Raw genomic sequence first — 18,245 nt, forward strand, 5'->3', positions numbered from 1 at the left:
TGATTGGATGAGATCTGGCGGCCGGAAAGGAGTCTATGAAGCATCACCAGAGCTCGACCTCTCTGCTAGAGGTGGTTGACCTCAACAGCGACTAATCTTTTGTTCTTGCACAGAACGGCTCGAACAACCCGCTCACGCAACAAGTCTATTCCAATATGTCACAAAAGATCAATTCGAAAAACCTCTCGTACAACTCTTCCCTCCCGCCTTTTCTCGCCGCCCTCCGCGCTCAGACATCTGGTGCTTCAGGTCCAGATCCCATCCTTTCGGCACAGCGTCGAGGAGCGAAGAAGAGATCAAGTAGCGAGGAAGCAGAAGATGCCCCGCTGGTTGTGGACGAAGAGGGCAACGCTGTTGATGACCTGAAAGTCAATAAAGACGGCACCGTCGAGGAATTACCGAATGACAAAAGCAACAATGGGACAAACGACGGAGATGCAGAGACAGCGCAAAGCAAGACAAACAAGAGCGAACTTGAAACGGCCAAGGCTTCAATAGGAGGGAGAAAACGCAAGGTCGGCAAGGTGATTGGCGAAAACGCCGAAAACAGTGAGCCCGAGACTTCTGCGGCGGACAAGAAGAGCGAGCCAGTGAAGAAGGATCAAAAGGATGCTGAGCAACAGGCTACCAATCGGAAGCCTAAGAAAAAGGCAAAGAAGATTAAGCTGAGCTTTGACGAAGAAGAGGGCTAGCTGGTAATTGGATAACACTACGAAAGAAGAACATTCAGGTTTTAGGAGGCGCCAATGTCGAGCATCAAGCATTACCGCAGAAGCTTTTCGTGTGCTCTACCAGGGATCGTCTTGAAGCGAATAGCATTCATCAGATGTTGGTACATGTTTATGAGTTGCAATTCGTTGAATTGGGGTAAAAGAAGCTCTATACACTCAGCATTCCGAAATTAGGAGCTCGGCGGAACAGCTACTATTACTGCACGAGCTGCATGATACGGCGCCCTACTACTAATGATTCAAAGCCCTCCTGCGACGGTGCAAGAGTCATAACATCACAATCTAGAACACCAACCAGGCAATGGACGCAGCTTCCAGCGTCAGCACTAGATATATCAAAAAAACAAACAAACAGGCCTCCAGTCTTGTCAATGCTTGTGATACACATTGAAACGAAATCATCGGTATCTACAGAATACACAGCCGCTTCCCAACCTCCCGCGGGCACGGCACTTTCGCCCCTTTTGCCGTCTCTACGCCTTTGATAATACATCTTTGAGTCACCCTCCTCCTGCCATCAGTTTTATATATCCCCCCTTTGTTTATCGCCATCGTGTGCATTGCATTTACTGGTAGCGGTACTCGGGCTTGACAAAGTCGGCAAAGGTCTTGGGCTCGGCAATCTCCTGGGCGTGGTGGCCGTGTCCGTGGTCGTGGCCGTGGTCCTCGGGTCCGATGTACTCCATCTTGTAGACGCCGCCGCACTCGGGGCATCGCTCCACAGGACGCTCCTTGGAAAGCTGCGCACATGTCCACCGTTAGCATATTCCATTCCCACGCTTCACAGCGCCCATATATATGTGATTCAATCTGATTCACTTACGCCGAGCCAGATAACGGTGTGGGAGTCGACGGGATAGCCGGTGCAGCCAGCAAGCTGCTCATCGCCGGCGGAGCGCACCAGGATGGGGTTCTCCATGGTTCCCTTGCGGCTGGCGTCGAGGGGTCGCATGTCGAAAACGTCTACGCCCTCCATCTTTCCGAGGATTTCCAGACGCTCAAGACCGGTGGCCTGCTCGAGATCGGTAGGGACGGCGCCGGGCTGGCCACCAGGTCCGATGAGGTCGTCCTCGGTCTTGACCTCTGCAGCCGGTAACAAGCTCCTGCGTCAGCAATTGCCATGCCACGATGGCCAATGTATAGCCATGTACAAGTATCCACGGGGAACAACATACCGGAGATGGTCTTGTAAGTTCCAACCTTCTTCTGGGCGGTGCCGGCAAGAGCAGCAGCCTGCTCACTGGGGGTTGTAGGACCAGCAGAACCTGTACAGAGCTCGACCCTTTACGTCAGCCACGAATTCCATCGCATCCAAAGCCCAGATTCGTCCTCATCTTCCTCCTCCTCCTCCTCCTCCAATCCAAAACACAACAACATGTTGAGGAAAAAAAGTCACATACGGCGAGCAATAGAGGTGGTGAAGCCGCGAGCAATGGCCGGAGCGACGGCGGCGCGGCGAGCCGCAGCAATAGCAGTTCGTTGCAAGAACATCTTGTTGTCGAAATTCCCGAGCGGTGTTGGTGATTCGGAAGGGGGGGGGATCGGATTCGAGGTTTTGAACGTGGGGAAAAAGAGGCTTCGTTTCGTTCGAGGGATTTGCCGGATGGTCTGATTTGGGAACCCATGATGGAGTAAAAAAGGGCCCCAGTTTGGGGCAGGGAATTGGCCAATCAGGAGGAGTGGATTGAAAGCACGTGACTAAGCTGTAGATTGAGCTGTGCTTGTTTTCTTCAGTGAAGGTGGGATTGCATCATTGTGCCTTTAATAGCTTGGAGAGGTGTTCTTGAAGCTGTTTCAACGTGTTATTCTTTTTACTAAACATCAGTCGCTTCTGTATAATATATTTTAAGTCTTTTTAACAAACTAATTTTCATGTTGTAGGCCTATGTTACTGACCTTTACTAGCCTAGGAAGCTATCCCCCTCATCTTATACAGGTAGCTCCCAAGTAGCTGTATAAGAGAAAAAGCATTGCCTTGCGGATATAAAAACTTGAGGTAATAAAATTGAACCTTGCATTAGTGACTATTTAAGATTGTTCTTTCTGAAATAAAGTCCCTCCATAAAACGAATCATATACATCTCCCAAGGACTAGAGGTGAGAGCGCGCCTTCGAAGCCCAGTTTCCATCACAACAACTTGGCCGTGAATACCAGTTCCGAAAATAAAAGAAAAATCCGATTCACACGGGTCTCAGACCAAAACTAACCAAAAAAAAGAAGAAGAAGAAGAAGAAGAAGAAGAAGAAGAAGAAGAAATCGCAGATCCTCCAGTAGTAAGTGCGCCTCAAGTTCACCTTTTCCCCCCAAGCATACGTGGCCCTTGCATATTCAACTCTCTGCTGAGCTTTCCTTGACAGATTTCAGGCCCTCCAGACTGCTAAATCCCATGCAAAGCAATTATTGCTCGTTCTCGCGTTGCTGAGCCTGCTGTCGTTGCTGCTGCCTGGCTCGATAATCGTTAACGCCAGTATAGATGGAGGGCGCTGCATTGCGTCGGGCTCGTTGTGCTCGCTGCGCTTCGTTGCGTCTGGCCTGCGCTGTCGACGCCTTTTGAGCGCTGTTACGCACATCGGCACTCAACAGTCTCGGTGCCTGTCTTTGGACGTTCCGGATGACGGGTCTGAAGGGCAGCTGCGTCTGCCGCCCAACGCTCTTGATGAACTTCTTCTTTGGGCCATAGCTGTTGAGGAGGTGTCTCTCGCGAGCCGACAGAAGGGCAGCCTGTCTCATTACCGTATCTTCGTATGCTTTCCCCTTGGTGTCGTTGCAGTCATCTCCGAGCCTGTAGACGATTGAGCGAAGGAAGCCTCTCGGAGTGTCGCCGGGCATGACAAGCATGCTCGCTGCTTTCTTGATCACTCGCCACCTAATAAAGTCAAATGGATCCATGCCAAGTTTGCCCTGGTTTTGCAAGCATTGAAGGTCGGATATCTTGCAGGCAAGCTTATACATGGGCTCCATTTGGCACAGCCCTTGCGGAGGGAGACATCGCTTTCCAATAATCTGGTTGGGGTGGTATCTGCCGCCCTCTCCAAAGATTTCTCGAATCTTCTTAAACTTGCTCGCGTTATCGGATAAGTGCTTGAGCTTCTTCAACAGCACCGCATTTGTAGGGTCTAGCCGATGAAGAGCTTGTGCTTCTTGCTTCAGTACGGCTTCCGGACCCTCCTTCTCCAGGAAGGCGTTGAACGAATCCCATGAGCTCTCCTAGTACTCATGAGACTCGTTGATTCGCTCCACCGGAGTTCCTCGAAGCAGAGGCGGCTCCAGGTAAGTCTTTCCGTCTGGCGAAAGCTTGTATATCTGCTCAAAGGGGGTCTGGAGTACTCTTAGGAGGGTGGCTTGATCTTCTTCGTTGTCCAGGCAAAGATGAGTAATGCCCGTTTCTGGATGGAAAGCTGCCATGATGAGAGATTAAGAGGCTGATGATGTGCTAAACTTTTCGGTGGCCGATTAGCAGTAAGTAATGAAGCTGTGATCAAATGTATTAGTGCGTGAATCACGTAGAGGCGCCTAGCATTCACTCACACTGCGATTTATTCGCTCGACGGTGAATAACAGGGCAGCAAGGCGTGTGCATAAAAACAGAAGAGTGTCAAAAACTTGTAATAGCCCTCGGAATATTGCTAAAATGGAGCTGCTATGACAGTGCTGTCGCTGAAGGTATGTTGAGTTGGGTTGGGCTGAGACAGAAGGCCTTTGTTAAATGTGTGGTAACGAGGCAGGACGATGGATGGGTTGGGGGATGTAGATGAAAGGTTTAGAAAGAGGAATGGGAAAGAAAACAAGAGGGATTCGCGTCTTTATGCTTCACGCGTCCTCACGTGCCTGGCGACTCTGTTTGCAGCTGGCGTTTGCATCGACCAAGTGGCAGGCAGGTGATGGCAGGTGATGGCAGATTATGTTTGAAGTTCACTTGCATGGGATCAGGGGCGTTTGATCCAAGCAAGAAGAAAGACTGTGAATATCGGGACAAGTTATCCAGCACCCCAGCTGTACCTTAATCCAACGGCTAGTCCATACAGGTATATTAAGATATACAACTGCTAAACACTTTTAAAGTCAGCAGCAGTAGTAGTAGCAGCAGTATTAGCAGTGTAGCATTAAGCATTAGCAGTAGTATTAAGCAGTAGATGGCCTATATGTCGTTGCTACCTATAGCTAGAGTGCTAGATAACAGAATTGGGGCGCTGGATACATGTAACTTTTCTTTAAATATCAATCCCATCCTATATTGTACCAACACAGGCCAGAACTATTCAAAAGGCGGCAAACGAGACATGGTGAACACGATCCTATATTATTGTTATCATGTCGATTCCTTGTAGTGTAGCATCAGTTATTACCAGATACCCATTCTCCAGATACCCATTCCTGCACCGATGCCTCATCCCTCAAATACAAAGCGCCATCCCCGTCTAAGCCACACAACTCCATCGCCCCCCCTCCAGCAAACCAAACACTCACACATGCCTCACAGCTTCGCCTCGGCCTTCTTCTTCCATTCAAGCCCCTTCTTCGTTGGCAGCGCCATCCCGTCCTGGTACCCGCTCGCCACATGCTTCCCCTCCGGACTCCATATCCTGCTCTCCAACACCCCCCTGCCCGCACAGGTCCTCGGCCAACACACCTCCTGAATCCACCACCCATCGCCCTTCATCACGGCCTCTTCGGCGTTTACGTGCACGTAAAAGGCATACGACAGACTCGCCGCAGATCCGAGCGTGTAGCCCCAGCCAAGATGGTTGGTCAGCATGATGAGTCCGTTGCGGTCTGCCTCAAACGCATGCGCCACGATGTGCGCGTCGGGGTCGTCTTGGGCAATGGGCTTGTGCGGCCGATACAGGATGAGCTGCCGCCGCTCCGGGACGTCCTTGTCGGCGTTGTAGGCCGTCATGTCGACCTTGTACATGTCCAGCATGGGAAACCCGCCATGGCCAGCGTTGGGAAACAGATCCGTGACGGCCTCGACGTCCAGCTGGGGACTGGCTTCCCACTCGTCTGGCGCGCGCTGCGAGAGGATATCGGCATATCGTTCCTGCGCAGACGTCATCTGCTTCTCTGCGGGAGACGCCATCGGACGCTTGAATGTTGTGAGGCAGGCAAATCGGACGTCTCCCAGCGGCCGATCGGCGTCAGACAGCGGGTAGGGACCTGTAGGCTGGCTTGATGCCTCCAGAGGCTGCCGCGCCTGGACAAACTTGGTTGCGAATGTGCGACTTGAGTGGACGTCTGTCACGTCGTACACAAACGGGCGGTCCATGGCTCCGGGTTTTGTGAAGACGCCTTGGATAGACTGCTCCGACGGTTAATCATCAAGTCCCGTCAAAAGACGCTGCATGAAACCTTCAAAACTCACATGGATGCCCAGTTTGCCTGCTCCACTGCCAGATTTATCCTCCTCCTGCACCGCCTTCGCCGCAACGTAGGGTGCTTGGGCATAGACATGCCCTCCATACGCCGCGGGCGGAAAGTCCGTCATGTTGCCCTTCTTGAATGCCTCTGGGTTGAGTTTCGCCCAGGGCAATTCTCCCGCGGGTCTCCAGGCCGGCGTATGGCTCATGAACCGCTTGACACCACTTCTGGAGCTGCTGTCGGGGACCCGCGAGAACCTCATCGTCTCGGAAAAGTCCCTGCGGACAATCGCATCCTCGGCAGCGGCCATTGTGTATTATCGTTGCTCTTGTGCCTCTGTAGCTTGGTGTTTGTTGCTCTTTGTCTATACGGGCATCCCTTTTTTTTTACATAAACATTCTCCCAGCGTCGTCCGCCCAATCGCGAGTCCACGCGAGTATAAGTAAGGACACAGCCATCGCTATAAGAAGCGCTTACACTGCGTGGGGAACCGAGAACCGGGGTCGATCTGGTCTCAGATGGAGAGTTGCACTGAGCCTCGGCTCAAGTCCGTAACCGCTAGCTTGCGAAAACCCGCGAAAGCCCGCAGCGCAGAGTTGCGACGGGCGCACCAGATGGTGAGCATGTGGATCTTGCCGGACTCTAATGAGTTCTACTGTAGGGGATTTTGCCTCTGATGTGGTAAGCATAGCAGATGGTGTTGTGTTACGCTGCGTCTGATGGATGCGACTGGCTACAAGCATGGCAGCACACGACTTTAGCTACCTAGGCATCATGACGATGCTGGCTTCGTTGGCAGCGCAGCTCAGCTTTCTATTCAAGGCTGGTAAAACGGTCATAATAAGGCTGCGGTGATTGTCAGGAATCAACCGCTGTGCTAAAGAGCAAACAGAACAATTCCACTACCTAAAGTCTTACATGGAACTCGTCAGTCTAGACCTATGTGCTGCCCAACTAGGAAATACGTATGCCAACCATACAGGAGTCTAGTGTTGGACAGCCCACAAGCTTAGAGATCATTTTGACAGCAAATTAAACAGTTTAATGGACTAAATTTACTAGTGGCGAGTGGCCTATAAGGGCAAAATGATGAGCTGAGTGAGCTGATTGCCAGTCGAGCTACAGAGGCTAAATAGGTGTGTGTGGTGATGGCATTAATAGTCTTGGGAATTTCAACTCACACTCGAATGAATACACCAATTGAGATCCAACGGGTCGACTTCATCGTATCCAGAATCATCTCAATACGGCTAGCAAATAAAATAGGCGATTACCTAGACAAGAATGCCAAAGATGGGATGGATGAATGCTCGACTTACCATGAAGCATAACTTACCCTAGACTACCGCCTAGAAACGCCGTGCTTTTGTTTTCTTTATTTGGCTTTCCAAACAATAGCAGTCGCAATGATAATGCTATTCATCTGCCATCTTTAATTAAACAATATAATTCACCCAAGCAACCTCGCGGTTAAAATCGAACTTTATTCCTCGCAATCCCTCTCCTGTGATTCGCTGCTGAACGCGGTTGCCCATGTCTCAATGCCAACGTCAAGGCGTCGTCATAGATTCTCGCGTGCAACTTGTTTATTATGAGATCCCTACAAACGCCCACTCATTTGCTCACAACAACTCCCATCTCAGAACTTCACTTTCATCGTCGCCATCGGCACCTAATAATTAATTCTTGACTCACACACATCACTGACGGCGCAAAATGTTCTCGTGGAAGGCCCTCAGCAGGCCGTCCCAGATTCGCCATGACGAGGAACACCAGCCCCTGCTCCCTCAGTACAACGAGGCGACAGCGAGACAGACTCGCCTCCACGAGAAGCTTCACACATACCAGATGGTGCGGGCCCTTTCCAACGGCTACATGCCCTCCAACGAACAGGTCATCACGCACCTCCGCACCCTGCTGGCCGCCGATGTGCTCAATCCGCAGACGCCGGGCCTGAGTCCCTCGGGCAGGGCGCTGGTTCGCACAACGCGCATATGGCTCGGCGAGCTGATTGACCTGATGCAGTCCAAAAACTCAAAGGACCAGATCCAGGATTTTCTGTGGTACTTGACCAAGGCGAGGCTGGAAGTAGACGTGGACACGTCGCAAATACACGCCAGGGCTACGATGGCGAAATGGAAGGCTGATGCGATGGCTGCTGTCGACAGCCTCAAGACGGTTGGATCGCTTTTACTTACTAATTCTGATTTCCGGATTCTCTTGACGGATCTATCTACTGTTTCACGGGAAGTTTTTCGGGACACGGCCTTTTCACTAAGAGATGTCGCCCATGATACGGGCAAGAAGCTCGAGCCAGCAGAAGAAGAACAGCAGGCCCTTAAAAAGCCCGGCGGAGATGACCAGCCCGCGCCGTCAACGGAGGATCTGCAAGAAGAAGTCATGGAAGTGGCTCAAATCGTTACGAGTGGCGCTGGCGATGTGGTAGGCACTGCAGCCCGCAGTGCTCGGGATCACCTCCAGGGAGAGGAGCAAGAGGCCCTGACACATCGCCTCAAGCAAGCCGTGCTGAAGCTTCGCAAAAGGCCAAATTACTCAGACTCCGTGTCTACGATATCGCTTCTCCTCAGGCAGTATCTCAAAACTTACGCCCGTGCAGCCGCTACTACGGCCGAGGCTATTGACGCTGATATCAACATCAACCCAGAAGGCAACGAAGCCCTGCGTGATTTCTGGCAGCTGATTACATCATTCGGCAGCAAGGACGCTTGGGATCAAGTCGAAAAGTCGTTTCATGAAGTTGCGGAAATCGGCGAATCTGATCCGGCGTTTGAAGATCTTGTAGACCAGGTCTCTAAGCTGGTGCAGGATATCATGATGGATCCAGACTTTTTCAGTAATGCGGAAAAGCGTTTTGAAGAGGTTCGCGATAAGTCGAAAGAGCTCGCCACGGAAACTTCCATCAGAGATAAACTTGATGATCTGCTGCGAAGCATAAGCTGGGCCTTGCGCGCTGTGGGCGAGGATGCAGAAGTCACTCAGCTGTCGCGTAGTTCAGCTCGCATTGCGCGCCTCATCTCGCCACCGGGTCAGTACATTAACCAGGAAATGGTCTCCGATTTAATAAACGTGTTTGTCCCAGTGTTGTTACAGGCAGTTCAGTATGTGCCAATTCCACGGCTCGAAGTTTCGACTCCGGACGTTGATTTGCTCGTTGAAAATTTAATCTTGGAACCTGGCCGGACTGTCAACAATTCTTCGTTTTTGCCGTATAGACTACAGGTTTCGACTCGGAATGACGTCGACATTCGCAAAGCCCGCTTCCAGATCCTGTCAACCGTCACGTCCCTGGCTACAATCAAAATCTCGGGACTGTCCATTGCGGCAGAGGAACTGGGATACTGGCTGCAGCTGCATTCTGGCATCCTGGGATTTTCGGACAAGGGCCTTGCGAGCATCGAACTGGACGAGCGTGGCATTGACATCATTCTGGATATCGAAATCGGCCGAGACCGACTCGAGAAGATTGTCTCCCTGCGCAAAGCCAGTGTCCGCATCCACCATCTCAATTACACCCTTCGCGGCTCTAGGTTTTCATTCTTTGGCTGGCTTCTCAAGCCCTTTATCCGGCCAATCGTCAAACGGGCCATGGAGAGGAGCATCGCTTCCGCAATCGAGGACGGATTGCACACTCTGAACCGAGAACTCGTCTTTGCCCGAGAGCGTCTGCGCGCAACCCGAATTGCCAGCCCCGAAGATCTATGGACGTTTATCAGAGCCGTGGCCGCTCGACTCGTTCCCAGGCCTCATCCAGATGTCGAAGCCCGTATTGGCGTGCGTCCGGAGATATTCCGCGGCCGCTATGCTCCGGGAAGCCTGGTGGAGCTCTGGGAGCGTGAAGCCCAAGATGCCAGTCAGAAAATCTACGAGTATGAGCGAGGCGGATGGCGCAACGACATTTTCGGTGTGCGAACGCGTCCGGCGTAGTTGGACTTGTAAAGAAGCAACGAGTAATCAAAGGGGCCTGCGGCTTTGCGTGACTGACTCGTCATATCCGGTCGTGGGTGTACGGCATAAAAAAAGGAAAAAAGGACCTGCGGCAACGGCACAGCTCGCTTTTTGCTTATACAGAGTAGGTATCCCGAATGGTTACGTGCAGTGCAAGTATTGGCTGACTGACAGCTTGGGTTGAAGTAGCGAATGGGAAAGGATGGTGGTGCGAAATAGCCACCATCCATAATCGGATGTAGCGGATTGCTTGAGATGCGGTTTGTTGCTGATCAAGCGCCGCCTCATCGGTCCAGATCCCGCAGGAATCGCCATGCTCGACTCGGGCAGCGAGTAACCCCGCGATTCCCCAAATGTTGGGCCGGAATATTCTTGGGCGGGCGGGCACATGGCCAGATCGGCTTCTCAATAGTCTTGGGCGGCTTCTTGGAGGCAGAAATGAGGTTAATGCAGCGCTGAGTTGGCGGGAAGGGCTTTTGGGTGACACAGCAGCCTTGTTGAGGGAGTGGCTGGATATACTATTGGATGAGGATGCTGGCAGATTCGGGTAACGGCTTGTTAGCTTGAAGGGGTCGAGGACGAAAGGGCCGGTAGATGCCTACCTTGGTACCAGTAATACTGAATATACTTGTCATTCTGTGATGCGATCAATAATATGATAAACGACTGCTCCTATGAGCGCCGTCTCTAGGCTTGTGGGTTAAATTAGGGTGCAAAATAAGGTCAAGAAAGGCGGAAGATGCAAGATGGGGTGAGAATAGGAGAAAATCAAGAGCTAGATTGTCCAAGTGCTGCACCAGTTCCCTTTTCCTAGCCATGGCATGATGTGACTGGGTTGACAAGGTCGATATGCAAGTAGCACGATGGGGAAAGTCGAGGATGGAGCCTCGCGGACAAGCAGACAAAAGGCCGCCACCTTTTTGGAAACAACAATTCGAGGAAAGAAAAAAAAAAGGTGATTTATTACCGAGCCGTGCTCTTTGAGTGGCCAGAAGGCAGTGTGGCATTCACCACTAGTGACTAGCCAGGGTCGTTGTGATGAACGTGACCAACTTTCTCAGCTGCACGGCTGATGCGAACGAACGAATCCCGTGCTTTTTGACGATGAGGGCGACAAGTACACGTCTTTTTTTTAGTGGCGAACGGGGTTTGCTGCTGCTGATGTTGGGATAATATACATACAAGTACAGCACCCAGGCCTGGAACTGTCTCAGTCCGTAAATTGGAGATGCAATGCAGTACGAGCAGCCTATCATGGGAAGCAACATGCCAGGGCAGCGATCCGATTCGACAGGCAAATGCGTCTGTTGGTGTGTACGATGCAGTAGGTTGAATGCTCGTTACCCCCGGTTTCATAGAGAGAGTCAGATCTGTATGGTATACTGTACCTGTGCTAGCCGACATCAGGGCAATAAATTGAGTTTTTCTTTCTCTTCTGGACGGATGTAACCCTTGGACAAGGCATGGATGATGTCAAGAAGCATACTTGGTAACCCTACCTCCTAGTGCCCGCGTAGCACAGCTGCTAATATCGACTTCTTTGGCGTGGTGTCTCTCGTGATGCCGATGCCTTTGTGGCCTCATGCTGGCAGCAAGTAGACTGTAAGAAAAAACATCGTGAGACATTATATGGAGAAACTATCTTGTCTCGCGCGGATATATGCACGCCGTGTCTCATCCCATCGTATTCCGTCCAACGCAGCTGCACGCTCGGTATTGTAAAAGCGATGCTGGCCGCAAAACGAGTGAATCCCGGTCGCAATAAAAAACCCCTGCCACTTCAAAAAAACCGCGGCTTTTCTAAAACTCCCCCGTTGGCTGCAACAAGACGGGACGATGATGTCGTCTTGCAGCAGGAATCCTGAACCTGGGGAATTTCTCTTCCTCTCCTCTCCAGCAAAGGCTGACACACACTGTAGTGTTCGTACGATGGATGCATCGCCCAGCGTCCATCCAGCTCGCAGCCCGCACCTCCAACACGCAGATGGTGATCCCTGCTTGTTAACTATAGCCAGCCCGGGCTCTGCGCTTCGCTCTCGTCCTTGTGCTTCCCCGGACCATGGAATGGCCAGATGTGGAAATCCGCTGCGTTGGCACACACCACCTGTTAATCCCTGTGATGTGCGTTGGTCCCCTTTTTTATTACCAGTCAGTAGCTTTTTTTGGTCTTTGATATTGCAATGTAGCATCTGCTTTTGGGCAAATTCAATTTTTGGAGGCGTAATTTCCTGGGGAGAGAGACCAAAAAAAAGAAGAGGGGCGAACCCGTGGCTTCGGGACGGCTGGATTGGATTTGGATTGAATTCTAGACTTGTGCTTTGCATGAGTCTAGCTTTTCCCCTTCTGGGGGGCACGAAGATGAATGGAATTCGTCGAGAGACGGACTTTGGTCTAGCTTTAGCTCGTTTCGAGGCTTCGGTCAACAACCGCCCCGTATTCATTATTCACTCCCCCAGCAAACTCCCCGCTTTATGATGCGGCAGTCTCCCAGCATCTTGGTCGCTTGGAACACAGACCTCGCTCTTGTGGGAGACACAGCTGGCCATTCGACGGAAAGTGAATTTACAAGAGGAACACCTGTTTTGTTTCGGCTGGTTCCTGGAGCACGGAGCACAGAGCCGGGTCTTGATCTTCGTTTTCATTATTGTTGCTGGGCAGCAGACTTTGAGAGCCTGTCTTCTGCTCTCATGCCGCTCGGGCCTCACATTACACATTCTGCAGGAAACGCTACTTAGCCTGCAGACGAAGCCAACTTGTCAAGTGATTAATGAGTAATAAGAGCTGGAATTGCCCACCGCTACTTGTTTCGAACAGCTGGCAGTATGCAACGCTCGCTCGAGCCGGTGCAAACGCTACGATGTCATGACCCTCTCGAGGCCGGCCGCCATGTGCGGAGGCCAAGACAGCACAAGGCACTGTCCAGGCGCAAGAGCTCCGACTTTCTGCTCGAGGCGGCGCCGCATCGCCAGCGCCTCAAGAGGAGCAGCAAGTGGATGAAGCTCGACCTCGCCCCTCTGCCGGAGAATGTGATGCAGTTCGCCATCTCGAGCCACGGCACGCAAACGGCCTTTGACTTCTCGCTCGACACGCAATGGGCGTACAGGGGAACCAAGCGCTGTCGTCTCGGGTCCGACGTCGAGGGCCCCAACACGGCTACCATCAGCCGCAAGAAGCGGCGCCTGAGGACGCAGCTCATCACCAGCCGGCTGTCCCAGCCCTTCTCCCAGCCTGCCACGCACATCTTGAATCGCAATGGCAGGCAAGTTGGCGACCGGCGCTTCGTCAAGATGGCCGTCACGCTCGACTCCAGCAGGCGGGCGGCGCATCTGCAGGAGACGGCGTACCTGAGATATTCAATCATGAACTGCATGCGCAAGAGGATGGGCATTGCGAAATCCCTGGAATCGGGAAAGACGGGCCACGGGGGCACGGAGCGGCAGAGCATGGACACGTACACCAAGGCGCCGTGGCAGGCTCGAGACGTCAAGGCGGTTCCCGAAGCAGAGGCAAAGACTCTCGAGCCCAGTCTCGGGGCGTGTCAAGGCTCACCAGTGGCGCTGAAAGAGGCCGCTGATGCTCAGTCCGAGACACTTGTCAAGGTCCCGGCATGCCGCTTGTCCAAGCCCAGAGCTCTGCCGCTTCCCTCTGCTGATGCCGACGCCACGAATGAGCGCAGCTCGGCGCGCATCGACTCGACAAAATCACCAGAGCCGAGGCCGCCGTGGATCTATGACGATGGTGAGGAGGACAGCTTTGCCTTTCTTCATCTGGACGAGGAGCATCTGGACGACGACGACGCGGACATTTACTGCGACTTTGACGCCTTGTTCGGGGCCAAGGCGACTTCGCCTGACACGCAGTCCGCTTCGGAAGAGCATACATATGAGGAGTACATGGATGAATTAGACGGCATATCTTGGAGGTTGGGCTAACATTTTTTTTTTTTTTTTTTTTTTTTTTTTTTTTTTTTTTTTTTTTTTTTACATCTCTTTGCAAACATGTCCTTTGCGTGTTTTCACTTTACTAGAAAGAGACGGCGGAATTCATAAGATCTTGCATGCCCGGAAATCACTTTATAAAGGGCGGGGGGAGGGCTGGAAAATTACTGTATATTTATTCGCATGGCTTGGCTGGTGCATAAGCCAAGGATGGGCTGTATGGCTTTTTTGGGGGAGGCGTTCTTTTTTTGTTGGATGAGTGTAAAGGCTATGGGCGTTGGCGGCAGGGACCCAGAAAGTGTTATGTCCCCCGGAAATGTAATAAGCTAGGAAGTTATGATATCGAATATCCCACCAATGCATATAGTGTATATAATGGCTTTTTTCTTCTTCTTTTTTTCAAAGAATCAGTTGCCGTTGGATTGCTTGCGGTTAGTATCTTCGGGGAGCTTGGAAGCCCTGGCTTTTGCAATGTCGCACATGGCCTTTATGGTTGTGAAGAAGAAAGAAAAGAATTAGCTCGTTGAAAATTACCATGTGAGATGATCCACGCTGGCTGTGTGCCTGGCCGTACCTGTAATGCAGCATCGACTTCCATTGAGTAGTCGCTTCGTTCGATCCGCATCCTCATGTCATCCATGATCTCGGGGCGCCCTCTGCCGTTGACAAAGACGACATATCTGAGTCCCGGGAACGCCTCTTCGTATTCCCTGTTGAGCGTGGCCAGCTCTTCTTCGGAGCCGCCCTGGATGTTTGCCTGTTCAGCGACGGATTGCGCCGACTCAATGTTCTTCTCGCCAAGACGGGGATGGGATCCGAGCACGGAGAGCAGGACTGGATGCGGTTCTGTCTCGGCGGACTTTGCCGCGAGAGCGAGCAGCCGGATCTGGCATACGTCTATCAGGTCGGGATAGGAGGTGTAGACGGCGGTGCGGATCACGGGCAACAGCGTGTTGTGGATGGCCGGGCTGGGCTCAAAGAGCACGTCGAGCACCTCGGTCTGCGCCAAATCCGTGTACGAGTGGAGAGCCGCAATAGGGGGGAGACGCTCCAATGGCATGATGCAACACGTATGCTTTCGCGGACAAGGAGAAGAGGACCGCCAGAAACGCTATTAGGATGAGTTGGTGTTTTGAGTCGAGGGCTGAATCGCGTTGCAGTTTTGGCAGAAGAAGCAGTGAGTGAGCGCCGTCTATAACAAACAATGGCGCCGAGGACGAGGGCCAGATTATATGAGCTTTGGGCGGGGTCTGTGAGACGTGGAATCCAGCCGCAGAAACAATCACACAAACTCGCAAAAGAGCCTTGGGACAAGAGTCACTGAACAAAGGTAACAGAAGGAAAAAAAAGAAAAAAACAAACGAATGAATTTGCACAAAAAGCAAGAGTCAGACGACAGCCAAGCTCATCCCCTTAACCCCCCGCATTCCAGTGGAGCGACGAAAAGCAGCGATACCGAGTTGGTAGCTTGTTCTTGGTGAGCGGCGGGCTTATCACTATCAGCGCGTGACGTGCTTGGTCTGTGCGCCAGGGAGCGGAAAATCTCGATCGGGATGCAAGGTCGCGCGCGAGGAGCCGCGGGCGTCGCTGAAGAAGCTGGCAGCCTTGTGAGATTTCACCCAGTATAGCATTCAATTCACAGCCATTGGCAGCTCAGAGGCGATCCATACCCAGTCGCCATGCTTTGCGGAAGTGAGTGATGCGCTGCTGTCTTTCATTATAGATTGAGCTTTCCGTTCATCGCTCGTTTTGATCCCCCCTGCTTGCAGCTTTGCTAACTGGTGCACAGTCTCCGGAGAAGCTCCCCAAGAGCCTGTCGCGTCCAAGAAGTCGGGTGAGTAGAGGTGGAATTGCAATTCGCATCTGGTTGGGATGCCGGCTAACTGGTCTTTTTCATAGGCGTTGTATACGAAAAACGACTCATAGAGCAGTACATCAATGAACATGGCGCAGAACCCAACGGCGAAGTCATAACAGCCGACGACTTGCTGCCCATCAAGTCTTCTCGCATCCCCCGACCCCGACCCCCTACTCTGACATCGATTCCTGCACTCCTTGCCACATTTCAAAACGAATGGGACAACCTTGCCCTGGAGACGTACAACCTGAGAGAGCAGTTGGCACGGACGAGAGAGGAGCTTGCCACGGCCTTGTACCAGCACGATGCCGCCGTTCGCGTCATTGCCCGGCTGACAAAAGAGAGGGATGAGGCCAGAGACTCGCTGAGCAAAGTTACCGTAACAGACGGTGCCGCGGCCGGCGAGGACATGGTTGTGGATAGTGTTGAGCTGCTGCCAGAAGAGCTGGCAGCACAGGTGGACCAAACACATCAGAGGTTGGTGTTTTCCTGTCCTTTCATCCTGGCCCCATTGCTGACCATGCAATCCTTTATAGCCTATCCAAGAGCCGCAAGAAGCGCCCCGTCCCAGAGGGCTGGGTTTCTGCCGACGAGGTGTCCTCGTTTGAGCCGACAACAATCAACTCTTTACCTGTCCCACAGGCCACATCACTAGATCTCGAGGGCAGCTATGCGGTGGCGGGCGGATTGAACGGCGAGGCGGCCATCTATTCTATCGAGGCGGACAACGTGGAGAGAACCGTGCCTGTCAATGAGCCCGTAACAGATACTCTGTGGTCCGGGTCAAAGGTTTTCTTTGCCACCAGTCAGGGAAACATCAAAGTCTACGAGGCTGGCAACGAGATTGGCACCATGTCTGAGCACGCTGGAGCTGCCAGTGGCCTGAGCTTACATCCTTCTGGAGACCTGCTTGCGTCGGTGGGCACTGACAAGAGCATCGTGTTTTACCAGCTGGAGACGATGAAGCGAGTCAGTCGAGCATATGCCGATGCCTGTAAGTTGGACCCATCTCTTACATTTCCCCCCCTTTACTTTGAACTTGGTAGGCTAACACGTTTGGCAGCTTTGACTACATGCGCTTTCCACCCTGACGGACATTTATTCGCCGCGGGCACTGTCAATGGAGACATCAAGTTGTACATGACCAAGACGCTTGAGCAGGCCGTGGTATTCAAGCTCGGTGCCCCGGTTCAGGCCATTGTCTTTTCCGAAAATGGCTTCCTGCTGGCAGCCACAGCCAAGGGACAGACCAGCGTCACCATTTTCGACCTGCGCAAAGAGGGAGACGCGGCGGTTTCCAAGGTGCTCGAGACGGGCGGCTCAGTGCAGTCGCTGGCCTGGGACTATTCAGGCCAGTTCCTGGCGACGGGCGGAGCGACGGGCATTACCGTCCAGCAGTACACAAAGTCGAGCAAGAAGTGGAGCGAGCCGCTGCGCAACTCTGTGGCTGCCATTGCGGTTCGCTGGGGCGAGTCGGGCAAGAAGCTGGTTTCTCTCAACGGAGAGGGTGTGGTGAGCGTGCTTGGCGTCAAGAACTAATGGGCAGGCTGCGTGTCTATGCAAGCCACCCCTTGCCGGATTTTGCTTGCTCTTGGTTATTTTCATTTATTTACTTGTTCCTAATTTTAAATCTGCACGCCGGGACAAACTGGGAAATTGTTAAATGAGGGGTTTTAGATTGTGTCACACGAGCTGTACATTTGAGAAGAGATGAAAAAGGGCACCTGCTTTCTTGCTGTCTAGGTAGCCTCTAGCTATCAGAAAAAGAGCAAAAATGATATCAAGCGAAAGACACATTACACGCATTGTCTTGTTACAATTCTTTTGTTCAGAAGCTGATGAAATGGTGAAGGGACCCTCGGCATATTGCTCACTTCCACACACTGGGTGCCAAAGTCTATATCTGTACGTGCTCCCTCGTTGCCGCGCAGAAAACAGGACCTTTGAGAGCTGAACCCCCATTTCATATGCAAGGGAGGCGCAAAAGGGAGACGCCGAGCACAGGCGGCTGACGCTGAGCACAGCAGCGGCTTTGGAGTGAAATGAGTAAAGAAATAGGGGGCACAAAGCAAAGGAACAAAAAGAAACAAAAAAGAAACAAGAAAGAAAAAGCAAAAAAATACGGCGGAATGTCTTGGAATAATATTTGGTGCTTGGTGTTTATTGGCCGCTCACTTCCGGGCCATGTTGAGCTGATAATAGCGTCACATCTGTGGCGTCGGCTCTCCCTGCGTTTATATCACGCTGCTGCGGCCGCTCTGCTATACGAATGTTTAATATATTGCTGCTCTACAGTGTACTGTGTGTTTTGTACCTACCCAGTGGAAGCATCTGTTATTTCATCTCTTCCTTTCATCTCAGCTTCATTTCCCCCCGGGATGTGCGCGGTGTAGCAC

General features: G+C 52.2%; 9 protein-coding genes across 9 annotated transcripts; 4 read left to right on the forward strand and 5 right to left on the reverse strand.

Moving 5' to 3' along the window:
- Positions 1 to 155: 155 nt before the first annotated feature.
- TrAtP1_005366 (uncharacterized protein) lies at positions 156 to 692 on the forward strand (the record flags this gene model as incomplete). Its single annotated transcript, XM_066112681.1, has 1 exon — positions 156 to 692. One exon carries the CDS (start codon positions 156 to 158, stop codon positions 690 to 692), a length of 537 nt encoding a protein of 178 aa, XP_065968766.1.
- A 605-nt stretch (positions 693 to 1,297) lies between these two features.
- On the reverse strand, positions 1,298 to 2,317 carry TrAtP1_005367 (uncharacterized protein; the record flags this gene model as incomplete). The annotated part of the gene is made up of 4 exons (XM_014089376.2): positions 2,132 to 2,317; positions 1,907 to 1,996; positions 1,555 to 1,814; positions 1,298 to 1,471 (listed from the first exon to the last, which is right to left on the reverse strand). Exons 1-4 carry the CDS (start codon positions 2,220 to 2,222, stop codon positions 1,298 to 1,300), a joined length of 615 nt encoding a protein of 204 aa, XP_013944851.1. The 5' UTR covers positions 2,223 to 2,317.
- Positions 2,318 to 3,068: 751 nt separating this feature from the next.
- Positions 3,069 to 3,797, reverse strand: TrAtP1_005368 (uncharacterized protein). Its single transcript, XM_014089375.2, has one exon. It carries the CDS (start codon positions 3,691 to 3,693, stop codon positions 3,130 to 3,132), a length of 564 nt encoding a protein of 187 aa, XP_013944850.2. The 5' UTR covers positions 3,694 to 3,797; the 3' UTR covers positions 3,069 to 3,129.
- Positions 3,798 to 3,932: 135 nt separating this feature from the next.
- On the reverse strand, positions 3,933 to 4,468 carry TrAtP1_005369 (uncharacterized protein). Its single transcript, XM_066112682.1, has 2 exons — positions 4,261 to 4,468; positions 3,933 to 4,204 (listed from the first exon to the last, which is right to left on the reverse strand). Exon 2 carries the CDS (start codon positions 4,135 to 4,137, stop codon positions 3,940 to 3,942), a length of 198 nt encoding a protein of 65 aa, XP_065968767.1. The 5' UTR covers positions 4,138 to 4,204; positions 4,261 to 4,468; the 3' UTR covers positions 3,933 to 3,939.
- A 398-nt stretch (positions 4,469 to 4,866) lies between these two features.
- On the reverse strand, positions 4,867 to 6,580 carry TrAtP1_005370 (uncharacterized protein). The gene is made up of 2 exons (XM_014089374.2): positions 6,092 to 6,580; positions 4,867 to 6,028 (listed from the first exon to the last, which is right to left on the reverse strand). Exons 1-2 carry the CDS (start codon positions 6,395 to 6,397, stop codon positions 5,207 to 5,209), a joined length of 1,128 nt encoding a protein of 375 aa, XP_013944849.2. The 5' UTR covers positions 6,398 to 6,580; the 3' UTR covers positions 4,867 to 5,206.
- A 911-nt stretch (positions 6,581 to 7,491) lies between these two features.
- On the forward strand, positions 7,492 to 11,132 carry TrAtP1_005371 (uncharacterized protein). Its single transcript, XM_014088954.2, has 2 exons — positions 7,492 to 10,177; positions 10,240 to 11,132. Exon 1 carries the CDS (start codon positions 7,804 to 7,806, stop codon positions 10,030 to 10,032), a length of 2,229 nt encoding a protein of 742 aa, XP_013944429.2. The 5' UTR covers positions 7,492 to 7,803; the 3' UTR covers positions 10,033 to 10,177; positions 10,240 to 11,132.
- Positions 11,133 to 11,708: 576 nt separating this feature from the next.
- TrAtP1_005372 (uncharacterized protein) lies at positions 11,709 to 14,035 on the forward strand. Its single transcript, XM_014088967.2, has one exon. The coding sequence runs from the start codon at positions 12,876 to 12,878 to the stop codon at positions 13,983 to 13,985; it is 1,110 nt and encodes a 369-aa protein (XP_013944442.2). The 5' UTR covers positions 11,709 to 12,875; the 3' UTR covers positions 13,986 to 14,035.
- On the reverse strand, positions 14,036 to 15,415 carry TrAtP1_005373 (uncharacterized protein). Its single transcript, XM_066112683.1, has 2 exons — positions 14,566 to 15,415; positions 14,036 to 14,476 (listed from the first exon to the last, which is right to left on the reverse strand). Exons 1-2 carry the CDS (start codon positions 15,049 to 15,051, stop codon positions 14,399 to 14,401), a joined length of 564 nt encoding a protein of 187 aa, XP_065968768.1. The 5' UTR covers positions 15,052 to 15,415; the 3' UTR covers positions 14,036 to 14,398.
- A 174-nt stretch (positions 15,416 to 15,589) lies between these two features.
- TrAtP1_005374 (uncharacterized protein) lies at positions 15,590 to 18,093 on the forward strand. Its single transcript, XM_014089371.2, has 5 exons — positions 15,590 to 15,683; positions 15,781 to 15,825; positions 15,891 to 16,326; positions 16,386 to 16,843; positions 16,913 to 18,093. Exons 1-5 carry the CDS (start codon positions 15,671 to 15,673, stop codon positions 17,386 to 17,388), a joined length of 1,428 nt encoding a protein of 475 aa, XP_013944846.2. The 5' UTR covers positions 15,590 to 15,670; the 3' UTR covers positions 17,389 to 18,093.
- The last annotated feature ends 152 nt before the right edge of the window (positions 18,094 to 18,245 follow it).

Source organism: Trichoderma atroviride, chromosome 3 (genome assembly GCF_020647795.1).
Source record: "Trichoderma atroviride chromosome 3, complete sequence".
NCBI lineage: Eukaryota > Fungi > Ascomycota > Sordariomycetes > Hypocreales > Hypocreaceae > Trichoderma > Trichoderma atroviride.

Coding starts and splice junctions, on each gene's coding strand:
- TrAtP1_005370 (XM_014089374.2), bottom strand. CDS start 6,397: ATGGCCGCTGCCGAGGATGCGATTGTCCGCAGGGACTTTTCCGAGACG. Junction 6,029..6,091: donor CAGGCAAACTGGGCATCCAT/GTGAGTTTTGAA, acceptor CCGTCGGAGCAG/TCTATCCAAGGCGTCTTCAC.
- TrAtP1_005373 (XM_066112683.1), bottom strand. CDS start 15,051: ATGCCATTGGAGCGTCTCCCCCCTATTGCGGCTCTCCACTCGTACACG. Junction 14,477..14,565: donor AAGTCGATGCTGCATTACAG/GTACGGCCAGGC, acceptor ACAACCATAAAG/GCCATGTGCGACATTGCAAA.
- TrAtP1_005369 (XM_066112682.1), bottom strand. CDS start 4,137: ATGGCAGCTTTCCATCCAGAAACGGGCATTACTCATCTTTGCCTGGAC.
- TrAtP1_005372 (XM_014088967.2), top strand. CDS start 12,876: ATGCAACGCTCGCTCGAGCCGGTGCAAACGCTACGATGTCATGACCCT.
- TrAtP1_005371 (XM_014088954.2), top strand. CDS start 7,804: ATGTTCTCGTGGAAGGCCCTCAGCAGGCCGTCCCAGATTCGCCATGAC.
- TrAtP1_005368 (XM_014089375.2), bottom strand. CDS start 3,693: ATGGAGCCCATGTATAAGCTTGCCTGCAAGATATCCGACCTTCAATGC.
- TrAtP1_005374 (XM_014089371.2), top strand. Junction 15,826..15,890: donor TGTCGCGTCCAAGAAGTCGG/GTGAGTAGAGGT, acceptor TCTTTTTCATAG/GCGTTGTATACGAAAAACGA. Junction 16,327..16,385: donor GTGGACCAAACACATCAGAG/GTTGGTGTTTTC, acceptor AATCCTTTATAG/CCTATCCAAGAGCCGCAAGA.